The 26,017-nt window shown below is 37.1% G+C and overlaps 1 protein-coding gene across 1 annotated transcript in view; it reads right to left on the bottom strand.

Annotated features, from left to right (window-relative positions):
* The window catches only part of Hao1 (hydroxyacid oxidase 1), a 48,033-nt gene extending 35,800 nt beyond the window's left edge, over positions 1-12,233 (bottom strand). The window contains exons 1-2 of the mRNA XM_048347422.1: positions 12,097-12,233; positions 5,429-5,580 (exon numbers count right to left, since the gene is read on the bottom strand). Of these exons, the coding sequence (XP_048203379.1) occupies positions 5,429-5,580; positions 12,097-12,233 (289 nt within the window). The remainder of the gene's footprint in view (positions 1-5,428; positions 5,581-12,096) is intronic.
* Positions 12,234-26,017: the final 13,784 nt, after the last annotated feature.

The raw sequence follows: 26,017 nt of genomic DNA, 5'->3' as shown, positions 1-26,017 counted from the left end.
TGGCTCCAGGATTTCCTTATCCTCTCCTGTTGCATGTCAATGATGATGACCCTGTAGGTCCACTCTAGAAAGTGGTGATAGGGGTGCACAGTTTAGTCTTGCATGTGGTGCATAAAAGACACACCGGTTCCAAAACAGTACAATTTTCTTCAAGAGCAAGTCCACTGTTTGTCCTGACTTAGGTGCTATTGGGACCCATGGAGGATCGTTTCCCAGGAGGTGTGCTGAAATGTGTCTCTCTTCAGTCACCAAGTGAAAAATGTAAATACATAAATCAATAAAACCTTGGAAAGTGCACCACTTGAGTTCGAAGTGAAGGAAATGACAGTTTTCCCACCCCCTACTCAGTGTTAAACTTGATCACTTAATCTTGGAAAATCCAGAACATTTGACAGCTAGAGCTCTCACTGACACCCTAACTCACAGTTCATTGGAGTTTGTGTGGCTTTTTGTGTTCCTCTACAGTCTCTTCCACCTGCACCTTAATAGGTGGTCAGATCATAGCTGAAACCCCCAAACTTCACTTTGGAATGTGCTGGCCTTTTAGGTTCAAAAAGAAAGTGTTCAGATTTAATGGTTTTATGACCCATCAAATCCTGTGTGGTAGCCTCTAATTGCATCCAGGGGCAGGAATTTCTTTTTAAACTTTTTTTCTGACAGTTTAATAAGAATTTGCTAATATGCTGAGCATTCCTGGAATGCTTTAGGTGGGTTTTCTTATTTCTCTATGCGAGGCCCCAGCACTCCCTCATGTGGTATGCATCCACATAACAAGTCAGAATCATAAAGATATACCCATACTTAATACATCGCATTTTTCTTTTGTTTATCCCTTGCATTTGAAGAACAAAAGAACCAAGGGGGCTGGGAAGGTAGCTCAGTGGTTAAGTGCTTGCCTAGTATGCATGAGGACCTGGGTTCAATTCCTGAGTACCACATTAACAGAAGATGATGGGGGGGGGGGGGGAGGAGGAGGAGGGGGGAGGAGGAGGAGGGGGGGAGGAGGAGGGGGAGGAGGAGGAGGAGGATCATCCAAAGTAATTTCATGGAAAATGAAACAAAAATTTGTTATAATCATAAGACTAAAACCAGAGTAAGGTTTGTAAAGCATCAGTGGCACAGTATTATTTTTAATTGCTTCTCTGAGAAGATCAAAATGCTCTTGTTACCTTGCAAGATTACACTGAGCAAGTGAAGCTGTGTATTTTATCTACTACAACGTTTTTGCTTATTATTGCTATTTCCTTCAGCGTGTTAAAAACTTGTAGAAATAGCTCTGTATTCTCTCCTGTAGAATATGAATGACAAAAATTTTAAAATCCAAGTCTCAAATGCATGTGCCATTACTACTAGAGATATCTATAAGACTTGTTACACATTGTAACAATCTCCACTTATTAAATTATGATTAAGAAATCCTCTATTCACAGAACAACACCTACCCAACTTTCACAGTGCCTTCCAGTTATCTGCCCTCCGGTTCAAAAGAGGTTTTCCAAATTTTAGTATTTGTTTGTTCATAATTCAAGACCCCTTATGTATGCCCAAAAATTTACACAAGCATCTTATTTCCCCTAATGAATTTCATTTTCTGTGGTTGTTTCCATCTTGTTAAAGTCACAGGATAAAACCATAAAACCATACTGTGTTTTCAATTAATATTCAAAGACGATAATATAGGGTTTGCCTTTGGGCTCTTGTTGAACTTAATGATATTTAGAAATTGGTGGTGGTAAGAATAAATGAGGTCATAAATTCAAATTGCCTCACACACATTAATTGCTTAATAAAAGTTTTCTTTTTTTTTCTTACAAAACTCTGAAATGTTTTTTTCTTTTTTTTTTTCTTTTTTTCCCAGTACTGGGGCTTGGGCACTGCCGCTTAGCTTTTCTGTTCTGTTATTGCACTCTAGCACTTGAGCCACAGCTTTTTTCATGGCTTTTTTGGTGGTTAATTGTAGACAAGAAGCTCACAGTCTGTCCTGTATGGGCTGGCTTTTTACCAGGATCCTCAGATCTCAGCCTGCTAAGAAGAGATTATAGATATGATCCAAAGGCATTTGGTTGAAGTATCACCTTTTGAATTATAATATTTGTTGAATATTCGCTTCTGCTTTTAGCAAGATTCAAAGATTATCTATATCTCTATCATCTATCTCTTCTTCTTCTTCCATGAAAAATGAAGTATGAAAAAAGAAGACAAACATATACAAATACACAATCCCTACTTACATTCTCTCAAGATGGTCTAAAATATACCAGACAGAATTGGAATTTCACAAAAGTAAGAAAGGATAGCTATTCACATCCAGTTATCTCTTTTTTTGATATTTAAAGAAAGTTTAAGTGGAGACAAACCAAAGAACATCCATTTCTTGGGAAATTTTCTGTTTTTAGCTTAATAGTTTTCCCATTGTGAGTTTTTTCTTCTTCTTCTTCTTTTTTTTTAGCAGCAGACATTTTTTTTTTTTAAGAATTCTTCTTCTGAATACAAATACGCAATACATATCAACCGCCCCTTAAGTGACACAGCTAAGATTCTTCGCATCAACTCCAGCCTTCTGGAGACATAGCATTCAAGCCATTGGTCTTGCTAAGCAGCTCACTTTATCATTAAGAAATGTAATCCTAGAGAGTGAAAATGACCTGCCACAAGAAGCAAACCCAGTCAGTGGTGAATTTCCCCATAAATCACATGTCTCCACTGAACACCCCAAGGGACAGTTGTAGCCCACAAAAGTATTTGCTTTGGCCCACACATTGTTGCTCTAACTAGTGTTTTTAGAGAATTGTGATTTATTTGGCAACATAGAAAAACCAGGAGATTAGACATACAAATCTAGATTTCTGGCTCTCAAAGTATTCAGAGATTTCGTGGCCCCCATATCCTCAATCCTACGGGGAGAAAGTCGCTAGATCTAAGATCTGCCTGCCCCTTTTTGGTTACCACAGGAAAATCTCAGGATGAATGGGATTGAGAATGTGATACTAGTCCTGGGACACATAAAGTCACTAATAATCTCACTCAAACAAAAATTGTAAACTGTAGTAGGGCATCTTCATCTTCAAGTATATTTTAGGATCTAACAATTCTTGAAACTGCCCCCCCCCTTTTTTTTAAAGATATTCTATTGTGGCCAGGCATGGTAAGGATCATTGGTTTAAGGCCAGCCTGGACTACATAAGTGAGATATAAGTTTCAAAAGTAAAAATAAAAATGAGAAAAGAAAAAAATATATAAATTGCAACAACTTTTTCCATGTCAGACATTCTAATTATTTAAATTTTTCCCATTTTCTTGTATCTTTTGCAACCTATCTCAAAGTGCTCATCCAAGTTTTGCCTATTACAAAAATAGGAAACATGCAAATCCTTGCATACATGCTTTTTTTTCTTAAAACAATATTTAGTTCCTGAGGTGTCCCCTGATATATTTATTACATAACATGGACTCAGATCTTCAGAACTTTGATATAGCATGCTGGATTATTGTCATAGAAACGTTATTCAATTTAATACTCTTCCCATTAATGTTTGAAAATGAACATTTTCATGTAACTTCTTCTTACTGCATAATGTTACAATACTCTATATAGACAATAAAGTATGCTATTCTGATTTACATTTCTTTGCTTATTAATGAAACTGAAAACTTTAACAGTACACTTCCCATTTAATGTATCCAATTGTAAAATTTCCGTTTATGTGATTTGTTCACGTTCTCTGTTTCTCATAATATGAGGTGACTTGTTAGTGTCTCCCTAAGATACTGGAAGTTCTTTACCTAGCATAAACATTTAACCCTGTGCAATGTCATTCTTTGTTTCATTTTTCTTTTTCAGTTTGCCATTTACTTTCCATTTTTATAATGTTTATTATCTTTAAGTAGTTTACAAAGAAGTTGCCACTCCCTGAAACAGTTTATGAATACAGTGCATCTTGACCAATGTCACCCCTATTGTCATCCTCACCCAACCCTGGCAACCCACCTCTTCCCTTACTTATCTTAATTTTAGGTTATGTGTTGAACTTTTTGGCCATTTAACAAAGCAGTTTATATGCACAATGCATTTTGATCTCTGCTTTGATTTGTGTTACCACTTCAACAGCCTCACTTCTCTTTGATCCACCCCTTCTTTCCATTTTAAAGCACTAAAACTTGCGTTTTTTTATGTTTATGTGTTTATTTCTTTTATCGCTTGTCACTTGTGGTTCCTTATCCCAACTTTAAGGGGACATACACTCATTTAAGATTTCCATTTCCCACTGTGGGTATGGATGGGTTGAGAGGGGTGAGGAAGACTGATGAAAGGGGTGATAATGACCAAAATGCACTGTATTTATAAACTGACATTTTGAATGCTAACCCCTTGGTACAACTACTTAAAGAGAATAAGAATATAAGAAGAAAATGGTTTCTCATTGTGTTTCCTTCTCCCTACCTATGTGTAAGGATGACCATAAACAAACCTGGAGCCCTCGAGCCTCGTACCTACAATGTGGCTTTAGAATCAAGAAAGTTGCAGCCCCTGATTAAGTCTGTCAATATCATAGTGCCATTCTCCCGTCTATGGCAGAAACCTGTGGCACACATGAAATGGAGGAACTTGAACCCACAAGGTCTTTATTCATAGAACTAAAATGCTTTAAAACAGCATTTAGTTTATATTCTTTAAGCCTTCATTCTTGCCTTTCTTATTATCAAAAGATGTCAAGTAGTATTCATTACTCACTTTCATATGGGTTTCTCAAGGAAGAATTTACAGAGCTCTAGGCACAATCTTTCAAAAGTTCACCACAGCCAGAGAACTAGGAAGTTAATACACACATCATACTAGCATATTCTGTTGTATTGTTTATGATTTTCTCTCCATTCCCTTCGAAGGCAGTCAGAAACGTTCTACTGAGAACACAACCCACCCATAAAGAAGAATCAAGATCCAAAAGTATAGGAAAAATTACTCATGTATACTGTACATCATTGTAATTGGGGTGGGGAGCAAGTTGTCTTTTAAAATAAGTTGGACACATGGCTGAGCCCCCTCCCCCGCATCATCTAGCTGTCATCTTAGCCAGACATTTCTCAGGTCTCTACTTTCTGAGATGTTGGTATTCACAACCACAATGCAACTGACATTCTACTAAGTCACTCCACAGAGCCAGGAACTTTCTATGTGTGAATGAGGCAGGTACTGTTTTTATCCCCGTTTCAAAGCTGAGGAAAAGGCACAGAAAGATGGTCTTTCCCTGCAACACACACTAGAAAGTAAAAGAGCAGAGCATATAAGGGCAAGCATTTTGATGGGAGAACCAGTGGACTTCATTTCTCTGAGTATAGAAACATCCGGGGAAGTGTTTGGTGAAGACCGAAGAAGGAACTGCTAACCATTAGTGAACTCGTGGCCCCGGGCTGCAAGCTCTCCTCCTACCTCTCACGGTGGCGAGCTCGCCGTCCTCGTGGGCCATGCGCTGCATGGCCGTGGCTGCAGCGCAGATGGGCATGCTTACCCTCTGCCCCAAAACAGTAGTCGACAGCTCGATTTCAGCCACATTCCGGAGCACTCGTGGATACAGCTTCCATCTAGAATTTAATGTTTAAAAATTAGTGTTAACATTTCACAAGCATAGCCAAAGCGTTGGCTTTAGGTAGAAGGAGAAGAGATGACAAATGGCGTGTGTTTTCCCTCATATGCAGAAGCGAGATCTAAAATACTCCGGGACATGATAAATGATACAGGACTCTAAGCATTCCCAAGTAAGATCAAAGAAGGCTACTCTTAGGGGAAGAACACAAAGGCATAATGCCTATGTGCCTCTAATTCAACAAAATATTATGTATCTAAATAAACTCCAGGAAATGGAAACAAGTGTGTGAGTGTGTGTTTATTTTGTCTTATCTTTGGGGGTATCTGAGGGGAACAGAAATGAATGACCTAAGAGTGAACACATGCAGCAGTGATATTCACTAGATATGGTGTTAAAAAATGAAATATACAACTTGTGAATGGGACTGGGAGGGAAAAACTGGGCCTGAGAGAGGAAAAGGATGACATTGTCCGAAGAAAAATGTACTCATCATTATGAAACATCATCTTTACAATAACAATACAAATATAATTTAAAACGAGAAAATATTGTTTGATTTTTTTTCTTTTGAGTCCAACAATTACTTGGTCAAGGAAAAAAGTTAATTTAAGTGTTTGTTAGGGTAGAAAATTTTAACCTTGAACTGGTAATGTACATAACATAAGTATATGTGCAACTTTTTCTCTGTCAGTTAAATTTTTTAATACAAAAAATAAAAGATAGCATATGTCCCAATTTTATGGATAATAAATAACTAATAAACAAAATAAGAAAGGATATTAAATTTCCCAACTTTAATTTTAATGAACACTATAGGATCACGCCAGTAATCCTAGTTACTCAGAAGACTGAGATCTGAGGATCATGCTATCCAAAGTTAGTGCAGGAAGGAAAGTGCTAGAGTCTCTCATCTCCAAGTTACCACCAAAAAGCAGAAGTGGAACTGTGGCACAAGTGGGCAAGTGACATAGCACCAGCTTTGAGAGAGAAAAAAAAGCTAAAAGATAGGGCCTAGGACCTGAATTCAAGTCCTGTACACACTCTCTCTCTCACACACACGCACACACTCTCACACACACACACTTAGTAGCAGAATTCATCTCAATTGGTACACAGTGAGATGTGACAAATTCAGAGTGACCTAGTGACTATGGCTCCCAAGATCCAGAACGTTCAAATATCTCCTAAACCCCAATCTTCTTAGACTCTCTCCCAACCTCAAGCACCTAACAACAATCATTTTGTTGGTGCTTTGTTATCATAATTCTGTTTGGTAGGAATTTCAAATCATAAGAACATGTAGTCATTTAGCCTTTTGAAGTCTGTCCTCTTTCTTTTTAACATCATGAACCTAATACTCATCCAAAATGTTGCACATACCAAGACTTTGTGTTTGGGGGTTGAAGAGTAGTATTCCACTGCACAGGGCTAGCATTGTTAGGGGTTAGTTCCAAGCTAAGGGACATTGGCATCACTTGTAGTTTGGAGTGATTATAAAGAAAAACACTATTAACACCGTTTACATCAGGGCACCTGTGGCTCACGCCTGTAATCCTAGCTACTCATGAGGCTGAGATCTGAAGATCACGATTCAAAGCCAGCCCAGGCAGGAAAGTCCAGTCTCTTATGTCTCTTATGTTATGAGTTTTGCCATGATTCTTCTGTGTTGAAATGAAAGCTAACTATAACTCAACAACCAATTAATCACTGATAGAGTTTATTTTCTCTTTCCTCTCAGGAAAACAATTTATATTTCCTCCTTATTTGGGTTCATTATTCCCCTAATTAGTAATTGATTACAACTACCAAAATGTCACCTTGTTTCTACTGTGTATCAATATAAAAACACCTTTTATAGACACATATCCATGCTTAACCAATTCTCACATTTCACTCCCTAGATTTAATGCTATCTGGAGAATTTTTAGTAAGTATAGTAGAATGACTTAGTAATGGAGAAACCAAAAATAAAATGTCCTTCATAGAAGCATACTTTCTGTAGCGACAAAATAAAATATAACACAATATTGCTTTGTGAACAAACTGCAGGTCAGGCATCTAACTCTTCTTCCTATAATAAAGTAAATCACAGTTCTGAAAAGCACAATAAAGCACGTTTTCCACGTAAGGCCCGTGCCATTCCTTTGAACATCCTGAATGTCATTATGTCATGCCACATGCTTTGTGGCTGGAAGTCTTTTCTTCCTTGCTGACCTTCACAGCAGGATGCTTTAATCTTCGTTTTGAGCAGGCAGAAGAAGAAATCTTGGAAAGATTTTTTATTACCAATAATTTCATTTTAATAGCAGCCACTGGCATGTCAACCTTGAAGGGCATTGATATTTACTTAGGCTTAGAGGAACAATCAAAGCTTTCATGACAAGAACATACATGTAGAGAATCATCTGTGGGGTGTGTGTGTGTGTGTGTGTGTGTGTGTGTGTGTGTGTGTGTGTGTAAGAAAGGGCCCTTTTTAAACGTTATAGTCTCATTTAATAAAGCCAAACACGTTTTTTTCTCATAACAGCAGCTTTTTCCTTGTCCACACGGTGGCGCCATCACCTCATTAACTGTGTGTTCATGCTTTTCCCCATGAATATTGTTTTCCATTTGGAGGAAATTAAGGAAATTGGTCAACGAGTATATAAAATACAATTGCTGAACAAAATTAAATAAATCCAATGGGATGGGGAAAATATACATCCTTTGGAGACTTTTCCACATTCAGATATACTTTTTTCCAACTAACAAGGACAGTACATTTGCCAGATAGTAGCCATAGCTTTATGCGCCTCACCAGACTCCTCTCCAGATTTAATTGGCTGTGCTATAATCCTATGTCTGATAGGAAAATCTGACATGGTGCCCTGAGGAGCCCTCCAGCCAGGACTTTGTGTCCATAATCTAAGTCCAACAGCACCATACATTTAGCTTATCATAGAATCAGGGAACGTACCCATCTCCTGCAAAGGATGGCTGCTCTTTGAAGGCATTTAAAAATCACATGGCATTGAAGCTGCATGCTTGCTGGTGATGCCAACGGGCCACTCCAGGCTTGCGTTTTTAGGATGTGTAAGACTCTCAAGTTCCATTCTAGTACATTTGCCTTAATTTTTGTTAACTCTAAACTGTTACATGATTCAGATAGCACCTTAACACCTATTTTAGATTTTAGCTGACATATCTAAAGCCTTTTATACAAATTGGAAATCTCTTTGGTGAGTTTATGGTGTTTCTTAAATGCATACACGAGGATAATGTCACTTTTAACCTTCAACTACTTAAGAGAGCCACACCACTGTCAGTGTCGATAGGTATAAATAGCAGAAAAGAGAAGGGTCTCCTTTCTAAAATCATGTTGCGGGGAGGGGGAGAAATCCTAAACACTACAATTGTGAAAATATTTTCCATCAGTAATAACTTCAGAAGAAGCAACAAGGTATGTGTATGAGTAAGATGTTCTCTTTTTCTTTTTCAAATGAACCCCAATCAAATCACATCATGAAAAATAGAACAAGTTGATAGCTGCTCCATTTATATTTTATTTGCCATAGGGAATTTCATTCTACTGAGTGATTTATTTTACTGCCTTTTTGTGATTTTTCCCCCCTTATTTTGGTCATTATCTTGATAGCATCCTATGTTTACTCCAGACATATCTGCAAGCAACTTCTGGCTTATATGAGTGGCCCGTGTCCTTAAAAATTCAAAATGTGGTTGTCAGGTCTCAGTGCAGCCAAGAGATAAAAGCTATCACTGAGAATGACCATTGGTTTTACTTGTGGGAATGAGAGGGATGTAAATTTCATAAATGTCTTTGAAATACCCTGACCTTGTGTGTCACAACAGGTTATCTGAGGTTTCGTTGACTTGCGGCCTTTATTTGAATCAGAATGAGAAACTTCAGAACACTTGCCTTCATACCATCAACCCCAAGCCTCTGCTGCCTTGATGCAAACGTCTCATATGACCAGCTAAGATGTCACAAGGCAAGAAATAAAGTCACACAGAAAAAGTCACACAGAGAAAGAGATGTTGCATGGGTAGCCACCTCTAATATTTCTTGCAACATAAACTCAACTACTTTTTTCCTCTTTAAATCTGACCAGAAGAGAATGATCATGGTTCATGCAAATAGAATATTGTTAACTCTTTCCATTGTCTGTGTCCAGTCTCTAAATTATTAAGTAAAGCCCACATAGGATGCTAATATTTGGTGGGTTGCCATTTAATTCACATGAGCTTTAAGCTAATTTTCCAGGTTTTAACTTAGAGGTCACCAAGCATTCTATGCCTAACAAACTTTCTAGAATTTGGGGGGTTGCTTAAATGGGCCAACTACTTTGCTGCAACCCTTTGTTCCTCTTCTGACCTCCTCTTGTCAAATTGCTTTGGGTCCATTTTACATCAGTGCAGTACTAATTGATCTCTCCTCAGCAGACTGGAGATTCTGGCCCCTGAAGACTAATTATAAGCATAAATGAATTAGTAAAGGATCATGAAATGTGTAAAGGGGAAAGAAAGACCGCATTGAGACTGAACAAGGGATCATCGGAGCAATGTTTAGACACTCACCCTATACATTTGTCAGATGCCTGGATATTACTTAATTATAATGGCCTGTATGGCTTTTTTTTTTTTTTTTTTTTTTTTGGCCAGTCCTGGGCCTTGGACTCAGGGCCTGAGCACTGTCCCTGGCTTCCTTTTTGTTCATGGCTAGCACTCTGCCACTTGAGCCGCAGCGCCATTTCTGGCTGTTTTCTGTATATGTGGTGCTGGGGAATCGAACCCAGGGCCTCATGTATACGAGGCATGCTCTCTCGCCACAAGGCCATATCCCCAGCCCCGGCTTTTTGTTTTTAAAGAAGACCATTCATAGACAAACCATGCTACCTGGGGGACAGAGATGACATGTTCCCAAAGAGGAACACTCTTCGATAACAAAATTTGCAGGTCCCCCATGTCTGGAAAAAAAAAATGGACAGCAAAGAGGAAGAATGTTGGAAAGGTTGGTATTGACCACAAGGCATTGTACTCATGAACTGATGCATTAATATGCCACTCCTTTGCACAACTAAAGATAACAAAATACAATTTTTAAAAATAATCATTTTTGCCAAAAATGTTTGGCAAATTTTAGGCCCATCCATTCTTAGCTGATTTCCACAGTGTGTTGTTGTTGTTGTAATTTAGCTATGTCTCAGGGAATCCTGAGTCCAAGGCTTCAGGAATAAGGAGCAGCCCCTCTTCACCCAGTAACATTTTCAGGCTCTTCTACTGCATCCTAGATGAAATCAATGCTGTCTGCCAAGGACCCTCTTGACTAGGACAATTTCAGGTGTCCTAATTTACATGTTGAAAAGTGATTTAAAGTAATTTTGCACAAGAATAAAGGCGAAATCAAAAGGAAAGCCAGTTCTTTCTCCCTGTACATTTTTATCCCCTTTCTCCTTTAATGTGTCATCATCAACAAATGCCTGTAACATTCACGATCTTTATGAAGGGCTGTACTGAACGAGAGCAGTATGTTGAAGCCCCTCCCTCTTCTACTACAAATCTGAGAGGAATCACCTCTTTACAGTTATCTTCCTTTCTTGTTTTTATTACAAGCAGAAACATAAACCATGACAGCTACCATCTTGTGCCTTGAAATATGAAAGTCAAGGGAAAGTTAATTTGGGAAGAGAGATGAAGCTCTGTGGAGAAGAGATGAAACAGGGAGGTTGAAAGATTAATGCCACACAGACAAATTGAAATCTAAAGTGAAAGTTTAGACAACAGTAATCAAAATGAATGATCTCACAAGAAGCCAGCAGGATGCAAACATTTGAAACAATAATCCTATCTGGTTCAACCAGATAAGATGACTATCTTGCATTTATAGCTGTTTCCTACTCCATGAACCTAAGCAATAACTGTCCTACTTTGAGAAAAAAAAATGGAGTCCTCAGAATTTATGACTATTTAAAACATTGTTCTTAAATTAATTGTCATTATACTTTAAGTGAGGGAAATGGGCTGGAAATTGCAATCAATTGTCCAATATTTATAGGCTTGGAATATTTTTTTAACAATTTAAAGTCCGACCTTTTCTGACAACTCCAGGAATTGCTCACTTTCTCTGTTCATCACAAATCCACACAAATAAATCTCCCTCATCATCACGAAACTAGAGCTTATTTTGGTGCAATGACTTTGTGTAATCTTAAAGTGTGTGTGTGTGTGTGTGTGTGTGTGTGTGTGTGTGTGTAATAGTACTGGGGCTTGAGTGCAAGCATAGGCACTATCTCTTACCTCTTTGGTTCAAGGTTATTGCTCTATCATAGGAGCCACAGTTCCACTTCTAGGGTTTTTTGTGTGTGTGTGTGGTTAATTAGGGATAAGAGTGTCATAGACTGCTGGCTTTGAACCACAATCCTCAGATCTCACCCTCCTGAGTAACTAAGAGTACAGACATAAGACACTGGCTCCTGGGCTTTAAAGTACAATTTTACAAAACAGATTCTCTTACCTGGAAAATGCTGTAATATTATCAGCCAAGGTTTCTTGATCATTTGCCCCAGATCTATAATAGTCATATATAGACTTTTGAAGCACTGATTTTGCATGCTGTTCATAATCATTGATACAAACAAGTCGGGGTAACATCTTCACAGGTGTTGCTACCTTAGATGTGGCTGGGTTATTTTCACGGATCGCCTTCTCCAGCCTGACAATCCAGTTATTAGTCAATTATTAATAGGCTTTTACCAAAGTTCATATTTAGTTGTCTCTTGTTTACATCAACTGAACAAATATGATATTGTTAGACTTTGAAATTTAATTTGCAGGCTATTCACCAAAGAACATCTGATCTACACGAAGATGAATATGGAATTTGGAACGTAGCTAGAGTTGATTCCTGTTGGTCATGTTGAAAATAGAGGAAAATGAGTCAAAATAAAGGACCTCAAGAATATAATCCAAAAGCACTCTAGGTTCAGTTCTACCTCATACTGATTCTTGCACACGATCTGCACTTCTGCTGTTTTTTTTGAGCAGTGCCCAGAAGGACTGCCTGTGGTCCTTCCACATTTAGGTAGTGTACATATCTTATGAAAAAAAGAGCTTATGGAATGACTTAAGTTATCCAGACAGTTTAGCTGATTATAAACATTTACCTTTAACATACAGCAGGAGGGCTGGATTTACAGCTAATTCTAAAAGCATCTTCTCTTGCTCTGAGAAGAATGGATGGGGGAAGAAGGGCAATTCCAAAAGACTCGGTGTTCTCCATGTGCAATTTCACTATCATGGGAGACTAGATGAGTTAAGGAATGGTAGCTATATCAATAGTTTTGACATTCGAGAGTCCTGGTTTTCAGTCCAGGAGCCTCTACTTCCAGCTGTTTCCTAGCTGTTGAATTCCAGCTGCCTACTCAGTGACAAACTTCTCTTAAACCCAGATGCTGTTTTCCAATTCACACAACATGCTAAGTGTTGGAATCAAGGACCTGTGCCACAAGCCCTCAATGAGGAACTTTTAAAAGGCAATAAACAAATTCCCCAGCTCTCTTTCTCCTACATCCATGTTCTACATTGTGAGCTCCAGCTGCCCACAGCAAGTGTGTGTGCATTTGCAACATTCTGTCACTCTCACGTCTCTACCCCATAGTGGTACTAACGTTGCCTCCCAAATAAACCCCTTTTTGTGTAACCCAAACCGTGATAAGAATACTACGCCAGCTAGGTGTCTGGGAGAATATATGTGTCATCATAGAAACAATTAGCACAAGCTGGTTAACAGATGCCCCTCCCTCTGTATCTTTCCAATGTCCATATTTCCTGCCATCAGCATTTTTTCCTGTAGAAATTATTTCACAAAGCAGTCTATGAACATAAACCATTGTGTCATCTCCTTCTGTGTTCTCACGCGCTCCCATCTTACACACCTTTTTTTAAAATTTGTGGCATAGAACATGAATTCTTGACTCCCATCACATTTTTAAAATGTTTTGTTTAATGTCAACTGGAAAGGCACACATCCCTGTATGTGTAAGAAAATGGAGATTCTTGGGCTTTTAGAAGGACATTTCTGTATTTCAAGTATGTTGATTCTTTGAGTTCTTTGCTAGATTTGTAATTGCTCCAATTTATTCTCTATATCCTCAAGAGAAATATAATCTTGCAATAATACCTATTCCTATGGCCAGATTTTTCAGTATCCTTGTCTGATGCTTTGTATAACTTCACAGATAGGAGAGCATGTAGAATTATAGTATCCTAAGATGGCTGTTGGCTTATGTTTATTTTATAGCAAGAAAACATGTAAGGGTGAGAACAATGTCTTTGAAAAGTTATTTTAAAAGGAAAGGGAATTTTTTCTATGGGAAGTGTGTGCTGGAGCCAGGAAAATGTACTGAAAAGCAAATTGACATAGGCAAAGGAGCCGGTTGAATGAATTTGTCTCTGCAGGCCTCCTTTCATTGATAAGTATGTCAAAGATGGTAGTACTAATTGTTGACCATTATAACTCAGTTTTTAAATGTTTTTTTTTTCAATATTGTGGTCCTTCAACTCAATTGCTTATTTATGTTAAGGAAATTATTTAACTATCCACAAGGACAGAATAAGGAAAACGTATTTATCCTTTATCATCTCCAATGCGCTTGTCTGGCTAGAATAGCTTTGCCTTACCTGCTTTTTGGCCATTGATTAATTATTCAGTGACACTTTAAATCAACATTGGCTAGTTATGGGAATATTGATTTACATTATTTTAATGGAATTTTGATTTAAGTTAATCTTCATGGAACTCATATTTATCCAATAGTGGTCATATTAACTAAAATTATAGATTCTTTACTCTTGTTTATAAATATATATTTAATATATAATATTGATATACATATATGTTATATTGCTGTGTTAATATGTCTTTACAATATTAAAATGAATATGTAAGGTCCACTGAATGAAAAGTTCTACAGATGTTAGGTTAAAGGCAAAATTGCAAAGCATTATTACTTATGAAAAGTAGTTTCTCTGATGGTGACTTCTTTAGAAACATTGAGTCCAAATGTCATGTGAGGTAATGGAAATAAATGAAATCCTCTTTCTTCAGTGGTGACACTGGGACTTCCACTCTGCTTTATATGAAACTGTAGTTTCAGATTAATGGCAAATTAAATGCATAAACATCAGATCATAGCTAGAGGACTAGAGACATCTTGGAAACTAAGTAAAACCACAGAAGCCCTCATTAAAACGCTGATTCTTGTCTTCCTTAAGTTTATTGGAACAGTATGATATTTATACATGTATATGTTTTTCCTATGATTTTGACACTCAAACGAAAAGGCTAGATTTGAGGACTTCATGTTGACACTTAGCAACTAAAATTTCCAAATAGAAGCAAATATGTTCCAGGGGGAAAGAGCAAAATTTTGTGAAACTCCAGTTTTATGAAATCACAGAAGAAAAAATATTTTGCTTTATTCAACTAGATAAAGCCAAGAGATATTCTGACCTTGAACTTCAGCTTTCCAGGCAGAGGTGAATCCTCACAGATGTGACAGAACTGTGCTATATCATTTTTTCCTGTATAACGGGTCTCTTTTGTTACCCAAGAAGCCAACTCAACAGCTGTCAGTTTGAAAACAACACTCTCTGGATCTATTAAGTTCCATAATCACTATTTACAGCTGTCTCTGGACAGAATCTTTTGAAAGTTCTGTGAGTGATTATACATTAGCTTCATGGTTGCATGCCTCCTTCTAATCAGAATAAAGGCTGAATTTCAACTTCCGTGCTGTAGCTAAGTGAAGTCTTATCAATCCGTTCATTATAGAAACTAAACACTCAGTCTTTCAGGTGTACCGTTTTTAATGTCTCTTTCTATAAAGCCCATATTATGGGCAACATCTTTTCTGGGAAAAAAAAAAAGATTATGCAATTTTTTTTCAGGGATGGCTTTCTTTCCAGGCTAGAATAAGACAATATTCTCGTGAAACTTGTACCTCTTTTCTATTGTAAGACATGCTTTAAAATCCACTGTGGAGGGCTGGGCATATGGCCTAGTGGCAAGAGTGCTCACCTCGTATACATGAAGCCCTGGGTTCAATTTCCCAGCACCACATATACAGAAAATGGCCAGAAGTGGCGCTGTGGCTCAAGTGGCAGAATGCTAGCCTTGAGCAAAAAGAAGCCAGGGACAGTGCTCAGACCCTGAGACCAAGCACCAGGACTGCCCCCCCCCAAAAAAAAATCCACTGTGGAATAACTCCTGAAAAACACACACACTACTACACTCCTTAAAAAAAAAAAAACAAAAATAAAAAACATACAGTAAAAGGGTAGGTGAGAGCATTGAAAAGAATATGGTGAATTATTCACTGAAAAACCAGTAGAAAAACTTATATCTCAATATTCTCAACATGAAATGATTTTCAAATTATTACTTAAGGCAATTTCCCCCTCCGCACTGTGTATGTCATTCCTGAAAACAGTAATAGCACCTCAGCTCTATTGCACCCCCTTGTCCTCAGGACTTCTAAGTTTCTTGCCTGTCTCATTTTCCAAGTGAGTCTGTTCAGTGGACAATAGTTAGCCAGCATTGGGAAACAAGCCATCTTATATCTCAACCCTTTTCATCTTAATATGATTTTCCAGAAATCATGTGGATACAGAGCATATAAATTATTCTGCTCTTTCAGCTCTCACTAACAGGAAAGTATCTGCTAATGCAATGTCAGTATTGATAGATGTCAACATTTTCCAGAATGAAGATGGCATCATTTTCAATGTACAGGAAGCAATTTCTCAATGGGTGGTTACATCTCAAAGTACGGGAATTTTCTTTAATAAAATAACAGACTAAAAATTATGATCAAACAGGCATGTTATTTATTTTAACCAACATTTCTAAGCACAGATAAGATGAGTTTTATAATTTTTACGGTTGGAGTCAATTCCTACTAGTGTAAAAGTAATCAACATTTAATAACATTAAATAATTCCTGCTCAGAAAGGGTAAGTAGGTTCTCAGAATGTTTGGATGCATACAAAATGAGTATTATCTGAACTATGAATGCAATGACAGAGATGTGAAATCTCTACGTAGCATTTTTTCCATTTCCTTTGATTTACACCCTCACAGGATGTCAGTACTTTCTAGACAAGTTTTCCCAACTGTATTACAGGATTAAAAAAAATCTTCCTATATGTTGGGGAAAATATGTTTTGATGGGAAAATATTATCTAGACTGTAACCTACTATATTATTTTACTGTAGCCTATTACTGTGTTTGAGCAATTTTACAATTTCTCAATTGTTGTTGTAGATACATGAAAGAAATATAAACAAACATTTGATCCATAACAGTAGTTTGGTTCAACAATCTCATCTTTCACGAACTTTCACACAAATGCTCAAACCAGGACCAAGGAATCATTATTTTATTTTTCTTTTTCCCATTGTCCACAGATTATACAGTAGTACGTCATACTGGCTTTAGTGCCAAATTATATTTCATTTCCTACCATTAAACAATACATATGTTCCAACCAGCTTGGCCCACGTTCCCTCCTTTTTTCTTGTACTGATGATTAGGTAAGAAATTTAGAAACTTGGGAAAAATCATGTTTCTCCTCTGCTTTTAGTTCTCTAATGACATTCCATCACAATTCAACTGTGGTCCATACTGCTTACCCTGCAACAATTGAGGAGTTAAATAATCTCCACTCACCCACAGGCATTGTGCTCATCTCCAACCACTCTTATTTTTGCTTGGAGATATGTTTATTCTTGCTTCAAAGACTTTATAATTGCTCTTCCTTCTCCTAGAAACACTTAACTTCTAAATTATTCTGTAGTGGACTTCTTACTCAAAGATGTGTTTAAGGCTTCGTTATAGTAGTGCACACTTGGAAATTCTAGCATCCGAAGCTGAGGAAGGTAAGCTACATAGCAAGACGTTGCCTCAAAAAGAAATTGTTGAAAGAGCATCTTTTCGGAGAAGCCTTCTTTGATCACCCAGTTTAAAATTGTGTTCTCCACAGCCCTTCCCCTTTGCTGGATTAGTTTGCTTCCAACCACTTATGAAAATTGGAAGTTATGTTATTTTTTCCGCTTGCATAATCTTATGTTATCAGTGTCCCCGTTGAAATGTAAATGAATCTCTCAGTGGTTGATTCTCTGGAACTGACTGTGCCATGTATGATGCTAGGACGGTGAAGCGCCCTCTGCTGTCATGTCTGTCCTTAAAGCCTCATCCTAGAACCTGTGAATTGTTACATCGCGTGAAGGAAGGACTTTAAGGATGGGACACAATGAAGGACCTAATGGTGGGAATATTATACTTGATTATCTGATTGGGGCCCAAATGTGGTCAAGTGAGTTTTTATGGGAAGGTAACATCATCAGTATGGGAGAGAGGTGGTGACAAATGAGGAAAGATGAGATGATATCAATGAGGCAGGAGACCCAAAATTCTGGCAGCCACTAGGAGCTGGAGGATGCAGCAGACGGATTCCTTCCTGAAGACTCCAGAAGGCACACAATTTGCAGAAACTTTGATTTTGGCCCTATACACCTCATATCTCTGACCTCTGGAACTATCATATCATAAATCTGATTCTTAATAAAAAACCATGTGTTACAATTCCAATAGTAAACAGACAGAAGAAATCTGATAATTTTCTAGTGTATGGGTTTTATACTCTTATTTTTAGATTTAAATCTAAATTTAAATTTGTTAGATTAACAAAATTATATGCCTAAAGCACTTTATGCAATCACCTAATAAATGAATTTTTTTGGGGTTTATGATATAAAGAGAAGAACTACTCCCTTTATTCCTCAACTTTGGCTGCAAATAAAATTACTTAACATATAAAATGCTGATACTTTCTAAAATGTAGGGCCAGAATGAAAATCCGGGGCTCTATAGTCACAAACTATTAGCAATGACAAAACACAACATTTAAGTCAAGCTCTGGGTTCTTGTTTTGGAGACTTTACAAATCTTGTCTCCATAAAGTTTCCTTTGCCCCTCTGAAATAACTAATTTAAGGTAATGTTTTTTATAACTGTAAGATATAGAAGTCAAGATATTTTAGTATAAAACCACAAATGAGAATTAGAGATGGAATTTAACAATAGTTAATAAAAAAATACACCAAGAGCCATGACCCATGTTATTTCCCCAGACAATGTATCTCTAAAACAAAATGGGACTTCTTGTCTACTATGGTATAGCAGAGCTTTACTCTAAGTGTGTTACATTTGTTTTAGATAGGAGATGTTAAGGCTGAGGCATTTATTTAACTTTGGAAGTCTTTATGGTGATATTTATATATTTATTTCAGTGTCTGGGGACTTAGGGAGGGCTGTACATGGATCAGGACATAATTGTATAGGATTTGTGAACACAGTAAGGTATAAATCCCTCTATACTATCATGTCTTGCATTCTATTGATCAAGCTGATGGGTCTTGTAGAAAGTTTCTGGAAAGAACCTGTAAAGTTGCCACTTTTCTTTTCCTACACAAGTGTTTTCCTGGAAGTACAGTGAAAGTCAGTGAAAACTGTGGGGAAATAAAGTGTATTTAATACAGAAAGTGAGCCATATTCTCACCAGGAGTGGGAGTCTCTTGCCAAATGATACACAAGTCCTAAGTTCTGGATGAATCAAGTTAGACTCTAAAAGTTCTGAAATTAGTTCCAAGTTGTTTAGACCACTGTACAGTCTGCTTCCTTAAAATCCCACTAAAATCTCTCCCATTGCAGTTAGAATTTCACTACTCTTCATCAATATTTTTCATACTACAAAGAAAATTATTAAATAGAAACTCCTCCTTGAGTAATTATAACGGAGATGTTCTCCGTATTACTTTCATTAGTAAAGAGATATTTTTTAAACTTAAAAACACTTTGATAAAGTTCCTGAGAAATTAAAAATTGTTTCCCATATATATCAATATATCCATAAATCTTATATTTAAATTTGTAGCAGAGATGGTAGTTGGTTCAAGAGAAAGATGATTTCTTCATAGTAGTTATAGTTTGCTTTCCCTTTTCTCAAATGACAGGTTGGTATATGTTTTAGAAATTTTTACATTTAGTTTCTACCTTTGTTTTTACTGAATTAAACTGTTTGTTGAATCTTAGCTAAACTGAAAGAGTTGCCATTCTAAAACTATGAGCCCCTTATTGTTAAAACTTATATATTAAGACAAGTTCTCTGTAATTTCCCATTTCTTAAGCATCTAAGACAAACAATTAATAATGGTTTCTTTGATGAAGGTTCTATTTTCCTTGAGCAGAAAAATGTTGCTGAAAACAAAGTAATCTCCAGTTATGTTTGCTTTATGTTATAAATTACATGAGGAAGAAACAAAAAAGCATTAACCCTAGGGTAACTAAGGATTACATTTGTAAGCCTAGGTACTTGAGAGTCTGAAATGAGGAAGATCATGTTTCCAGACCAATCCAAGAAAAATGTGTGTGAGATTTCATCCTAATAGAAAAATGTAAGAATGGTGTTATACAGTCTCCCCTCTCTGCCACAGTGGAAAATATAAAATAGAGGAGGATCCTGGTCTATTCTGGCCTGAACATACAAAAGAGGCTCTATCTCAAAATAAGCGGAACATATGTCTGGATGTCAGGCACAACTGGGAGAGCACCAACTCAGCAAGCATGAATCCCAGAGTTCAGACCCATCCCCCTTTCACTCTTAACAAAAAAATAACCATTGCATTCTCTTCAGTAACTTGTACCGGTGATATAGAGGGAAGAGGAGAAGCAGAGAAGAATCCCTTCTCATACCATAGGAATAAATGTAAGATATTGTCTACATCTGTTGGCACACTGCTGTGCAGACACAAAGAATTTCATGAAATTAATATGACAGCACTCCTAGTGACACCTTCCACTGAAATGTAAAACTGCATGATGAAATTTGAAAGAAATAAAGAATGGTTTAATTTCTAGCTTTTGACAAAGAGCAAACCCAAATAAGAAAAAAAGAGGACAGCAGGAGATGGTGGAAAATTATTTTGCATGGAGGCAAGAGTTCCTATCAGTGTCAATTTATTGTAATATGACAGGACCAATAAATGTGTTTGTGTTTGATGGTTCTTCCCAGCAAGGAAAAACATAGCTTTGACCTATTTCTTCCTTTGAGCTTCCTCCTCTTCCCCATTCAAATTTAAGAGGAATGAGGGAATAAATGGGTAGGGGTAGGGTCGGGGAGAATGTTGAAAGGAGTGGCATGGATAAAGACGCAGTGTATTCATAAACTGCTTTGTTAAATGGCAACTCCTTTGTACAACCACATAAGGACAATAGAAAAAAGTCAGAGGAAATCAGGAGGAGAGGAGAAAAGAAAATAAAAGATGAGGAATACTTAACAAAAGACTAGAATATACAAAAGGGAAAAACTGAGATATGCAAGGAAAGGGAAAAGAGAAGCAAAAAGGCAAGAGTTAATGCAGAAAGAATGCAGGAAAAAAAATTATGAGGGCTCTTGTGATCCTCTGCTGTGACTTGCCTAAACCTGTGCTAATTATTCTCAATAAGGGAGACCATAGAGTCCATATTTCTCCGGGTCTGGCTCACTTCACTTAGTATAATTTTTTCAAGTCTATTTCCTTACAAATGGGGCAATGTCATTCTTTCTGATAGAGGCATAAAATTCCATTGTGTATATGTACCACAAGAGTCCAATAGCTATACCCTGATGATCACATAAGATGATGCTAAGTGAAATGAACTCCATGTTATGGAAACGATTGTTATATCACAGTTGTAACTACTTTCAACGTCCCATGTATATCTGTAGCTTCTACTGTTGATGATGTTCTTGTATCACCTTCCTGTGGTTGTATCTACACTATCTCTGTAATCTTATCTGAGTATATTGGATACCATCTATACTGGTATTAGAACTAGGAAATTGAAAGTGAATACCAAAATCGAGAGACACAGGGTAAAAAAAGACAAACAACTACAAAAGCAATACTTGCAAAACTGTTTGGTGTAAGTGAACTGAACACCTCATGGGGGGAAAGGGAAAGGGGGAGGTGGGAGGGGGAAATGAGGGACGAGGTAACAAACAGTACAAGAAATGTATCCAATGCCTCACGTATGAAACTGTAACCTCTCTGTACATCAGTTTGATAATAAAAATTTGAAAAAAAATTAAAAAAACAAAAAAATTATGAGGGAAGAGAAAAGAGGGTAAGAGAGGAGTAAAAGTTACAGGGTGGCCCCTTTATATCAATGCAACAGTGAATAAATAAATGTGTGGACCTCTTAGGAAATGTTAATCTGGAAAAATTGGACTCTAAAATATTATTTTTAAAGATCAAAGAGGTCTCTTGGCTAAATGACCTCACAATATAGTCACCATATTTAGATGGCTTGTGATCTAGGAGTAAATCTACATTTCCATGACTTCCTATTTGTAATATGTTATGACACCTTGAGTTAAATTGTTTAAATCCATACATAGATTTGGTTTAAAATCCAGTATATTGGGACAACTGAATAAAGAAGTAGGAACTGAATAGTAAGTTCTTGAAATAACTGCAGGTAGTCTGAGTCATGTGATTAAGTATTTGATAATGCAAGAATGTAATTTTGTGCTAGGGCAGGAGGATGAAGACGCATGAATCCACTTTGATAATCAATTTATCGAGAAAATATGATAGATTAATATCAATATTGTCTTTAAAAGACAAACTTCCTTTGTGAAATCGCAAACGATATTATCTTTGAGACAGCATCAATGGTCATCTGATTTCATTAAAAGTCATATTCAGTTCTTCACAGAAAAATGCAAGCTACTTGCCGTCAGAAGCTGATTCCTTGTTGGACTGATGGTGAACAGATACATTCCAGGGGGAATTGAGGCCATGGAAATCAACTTCAAGAAGGCTTTAGGAGAGTCACAACAAGTTATAGCTTCACAGAACCTGAAACATTTCTATCTAATATATTTCAACAAAGGGCCCAAACAAAAAACATCAAGCTGTTATTTGAACATTCAACTAATGTGATGTATAGAAGCAGACACAAAAATAGGGTAGCATCCTTCATCTTAGACCAGTGGTGAGTTATGAGTGAAAGCTACAGAAGTTGCCTTCTTAGCCTGGTTTGGGGAAGCTACGTTCATAAGGAATTCCTACAGTGGAATGTCTTCCATAGGTGATGGAATGAAGTTTTGTCAAATCGCATTGTAATTCCACAGCAAAAGAGCCACATGAACTGTGAAGTTGATGAACCTATGAGTATAAAAGATGGATTTAAAAACAAAGGTGGGGCTGGGGATATAGCCTAGTGGCAAGAGTGCCTGCCTCATATACACGAGGCCCTAGGTTCGATTCCCCAGCACCACATATACAGAAAACGGCCAGAAGCGGCGCTGTGGCTCAAGTGGCAGAGTGCTAGCCTTGAGCGGGAAGAAGCCAGGGACAGTGCTCAGGCTCTGAGTCCAAGGCCCATGACTGGCCAAAAAAAAAAAAAAAACAAAGGTGAGTTTTTAATGACCAGAGGATCATCTATGGGAGTTCATACCAAAGGCCCTGAGCAGACAGAGAACTGATATTGATGCAAAGATCTTATTGAAGTCTTATTCAAAATGTAGTGTGATTATAGGAAATAGTACAGATGAATAAAGGTTAAACTAACCAGAGCAGGACAGATAAACCTCGGACAGATTATTTGTATTAAAAAGTTAAAAAGTACCTTATTCTTTTTATTGTCTCATACTCATATCTTAATGTTTCTTTTATCATCTCAAAAAGCTAGGTAAATAAAATCCTGAAGAATAACTTCCTTGTGCGATTTTTAATTTTTAGGTCATCTTAAGTAGGAATTTATCCATGGGAATCATTAAGCCAGGTTGAGGATCTTTTCAGTTTTGCTTACTTCTGCCAATATATCTTTACCCACCACCTCTATTAGCTTTTAATGAGAAATTTTGGGTTTTTAGCCTTAAGAGAGTAAAACTAGTATAATTAATGTTTGTGGTTAAGAAGTCTATTATTTGTTAACACAAAGATAGGCATAATGATCTGGTGAGCAGATTTTTTTACTTTGCTATGTATGTTAGCTAGAAATTTTCTTTTAAATCATTTCAGCTCATTTTTCTACCTATGCAAAGCCTTGTGTCCTATACCTATATGGCATACATATATATTCATATATATAGATAGATAAGATAGATTTACATGCATATGTATGTGTGTGTGAGTGTGTGTATGTGTGTGTGTTTCTGATGGCAGGGACATTCTAACACAACTTCACAACCAAGACTACTATCACCACCACCACACCAATTCTAGTACCAGATCATGCTAGTCTCATAGTTTACAGCCACTGTGAAGTTTTCTTACATTATTTTAAATTCAGCTCTGCTTTTAAAGTTATATTATGTTTTAGTAAAGGTTTCCAGTTAATGTGGTAAGTTTTGAAAACCTGTTCCAACTTCCTACTTTTCGAGTAAGTTTTTGAAATGGAGTTAAACTTACTCCTCTTAGAGACTCATATAATTAGCCTATTAAGTCCCTAATTAAAAATTTTATAAGATGGTAATAAGGGATTAAATATGATCAAAGTACTTTGTATATATGAGAAATGTTACAATAAAACCCATTATTTAGATTCTAAGAAAAATGTATAGAACTTTTTGATATAATACAGAATCTGGCATAGTACACATGCCTGAAACCCCAGCATTCAGGAGGCTGGGGCTGGAAAATTGAGTTTCTATCCAGCCTAGGTTATATACATAGTGATACTGTGTCTATGATACAAAATAATATAAAAAAGCATAATGTAGACAGAGCTCTCTTGATTTGGATGGGGCCCTAAATTACTACTTTGTTTGCATTTTGTGAATGAGACTGTTCTCTAAGATCAGGTACAGTGTGTGAGTTGTGTTTGAACCGTAGGACAAGGGGCCTATCTTTCTGCTATAACACATGAATGGGTTAGCAGTGTAAAGGAAAATGGCAATACCATTCATAAACATTAAAGAGTATATGCTTCTTTATCACTCTGCTTTATGCTACTTAAACAGATGAGATGTATTAGAAGTTAATTCCTACTTTCCCAGAGTCAGTAGACATGGGTTTTGAAGGAAGACCAATGGACTTGGTGCCACATTATAATCATATGCCTTTGTACACAGCTGGCTCCCATCTGTGGAGTGGTCACAGATATACAAAGTTGTGTAATAAACTGTAAAAGATTGTTATTAGCCAAAATAATTAAAAGTAATGGTCAAACCTGGAACCCACTTATTTTTATGTTTATTAAACTAAAGCTCATCAGAATTTATTATAAAGTTTATTACAGTCTGAAGAACAATCTCATATAGCTAACAGGTCTATTAACTTTGTGAACCTAGCAGTTTGTCCTTTTGTGTCTCCAATATTCTCTGGGTCTACCATATGCTTCCTGCTCAAGTAGAAAAGTCCTCACCATTGGCAATAAATTCCAGTGGTCTTTGATGGTATAAGACTTTCCAAAGGATACTGATTGCTTAATCAAATTTTACTAACCATAATCTCATTCAGAAAGACTATAGAGTCTATAAATGTTGATTAGACATAGGATACTGAGTTGGGAGAGAAAGACTATGCAAAGATTACAAAGAAGGCTTGTAATCCTAACTACTTGGGAGGAAGAGATAAGTCAGGGAACAAAAGTTCTTGAGACTCAGTCAATGGCTGGGTGCAATGGGTAGTCCTATCATCCCAAACAATGAGGCAAACACAGTGGCTGGAAAAAGAGATGTGTGCCTGTTGTTTTAGCAGCAAAAGTAAGTATGAATAGCTGGATAAAAGCCTAAGTTGATCTTCAGTGGCAAAGTGTCACTTTAAAAGCACAAGGCCCTGAGTTCAAACATGGTACTTTCTGTTTGTCACACCCCCCCCCCAAAAAAAAAGAAGAAAATGTCAGTAAGAAACTCTGTATTCACCATTCCTTCTTACTTTAACCAAAAAGGCAACAAAAAAATTATCACTCAAGCAGTGTCTGAGAGCATTTAACAGTCACCTCAGTTCTGTGCGTTTCTACTGCTGTGGTAGGGAAAGGGTAGGGTACAGAATAATGTCTTCTGGAGGTCCTAGCATACTACGCCAGTCATCAGGGGTGGGGAGTTATTGCACCATCATTTAGTGTCTGCTCCAGCTGCATCACCCTTAGACTTCATGATAGAGAACGGCATGGGAGGTGAGTGCTGAGTTTCTACGTAATACAATAGCCTGTGATGAGGAGGAGCCCTTGAATCTTTGGACTTGTACTTGAGCAGCTACAGGGCACATGGTTTAGGTTTTACACCAACTTGTGAGAGTGAGAAGTGAGGAAGGACCATATGGGGAATAAACACAGAGAGAAATTATTTCTTAACAAAGTAATATTTTAACAGCCTAAGCAAATG

This window comes from Perognathus longimembris, chromosome 6 (genome assembly GCF_023159225.1).
Source record: "Perognathus longimembris pacificus isolate PPM17 chromosome 6, ASM2315922v1, whole genome shotgun sequence".
Classification (NCBI taxonomy): domain Eukaryota; kingdom Metazoa; phylum Chordata; class Mammalia; order Rodentia; family Heteromyidae; genus Perognathus; species Perognathus longimembris.
The sequence above is the reverse complement of the archived record's forward strand: the minus strand, read 5'-3'. Positions and strand labels throughout refer to the sequence as shown.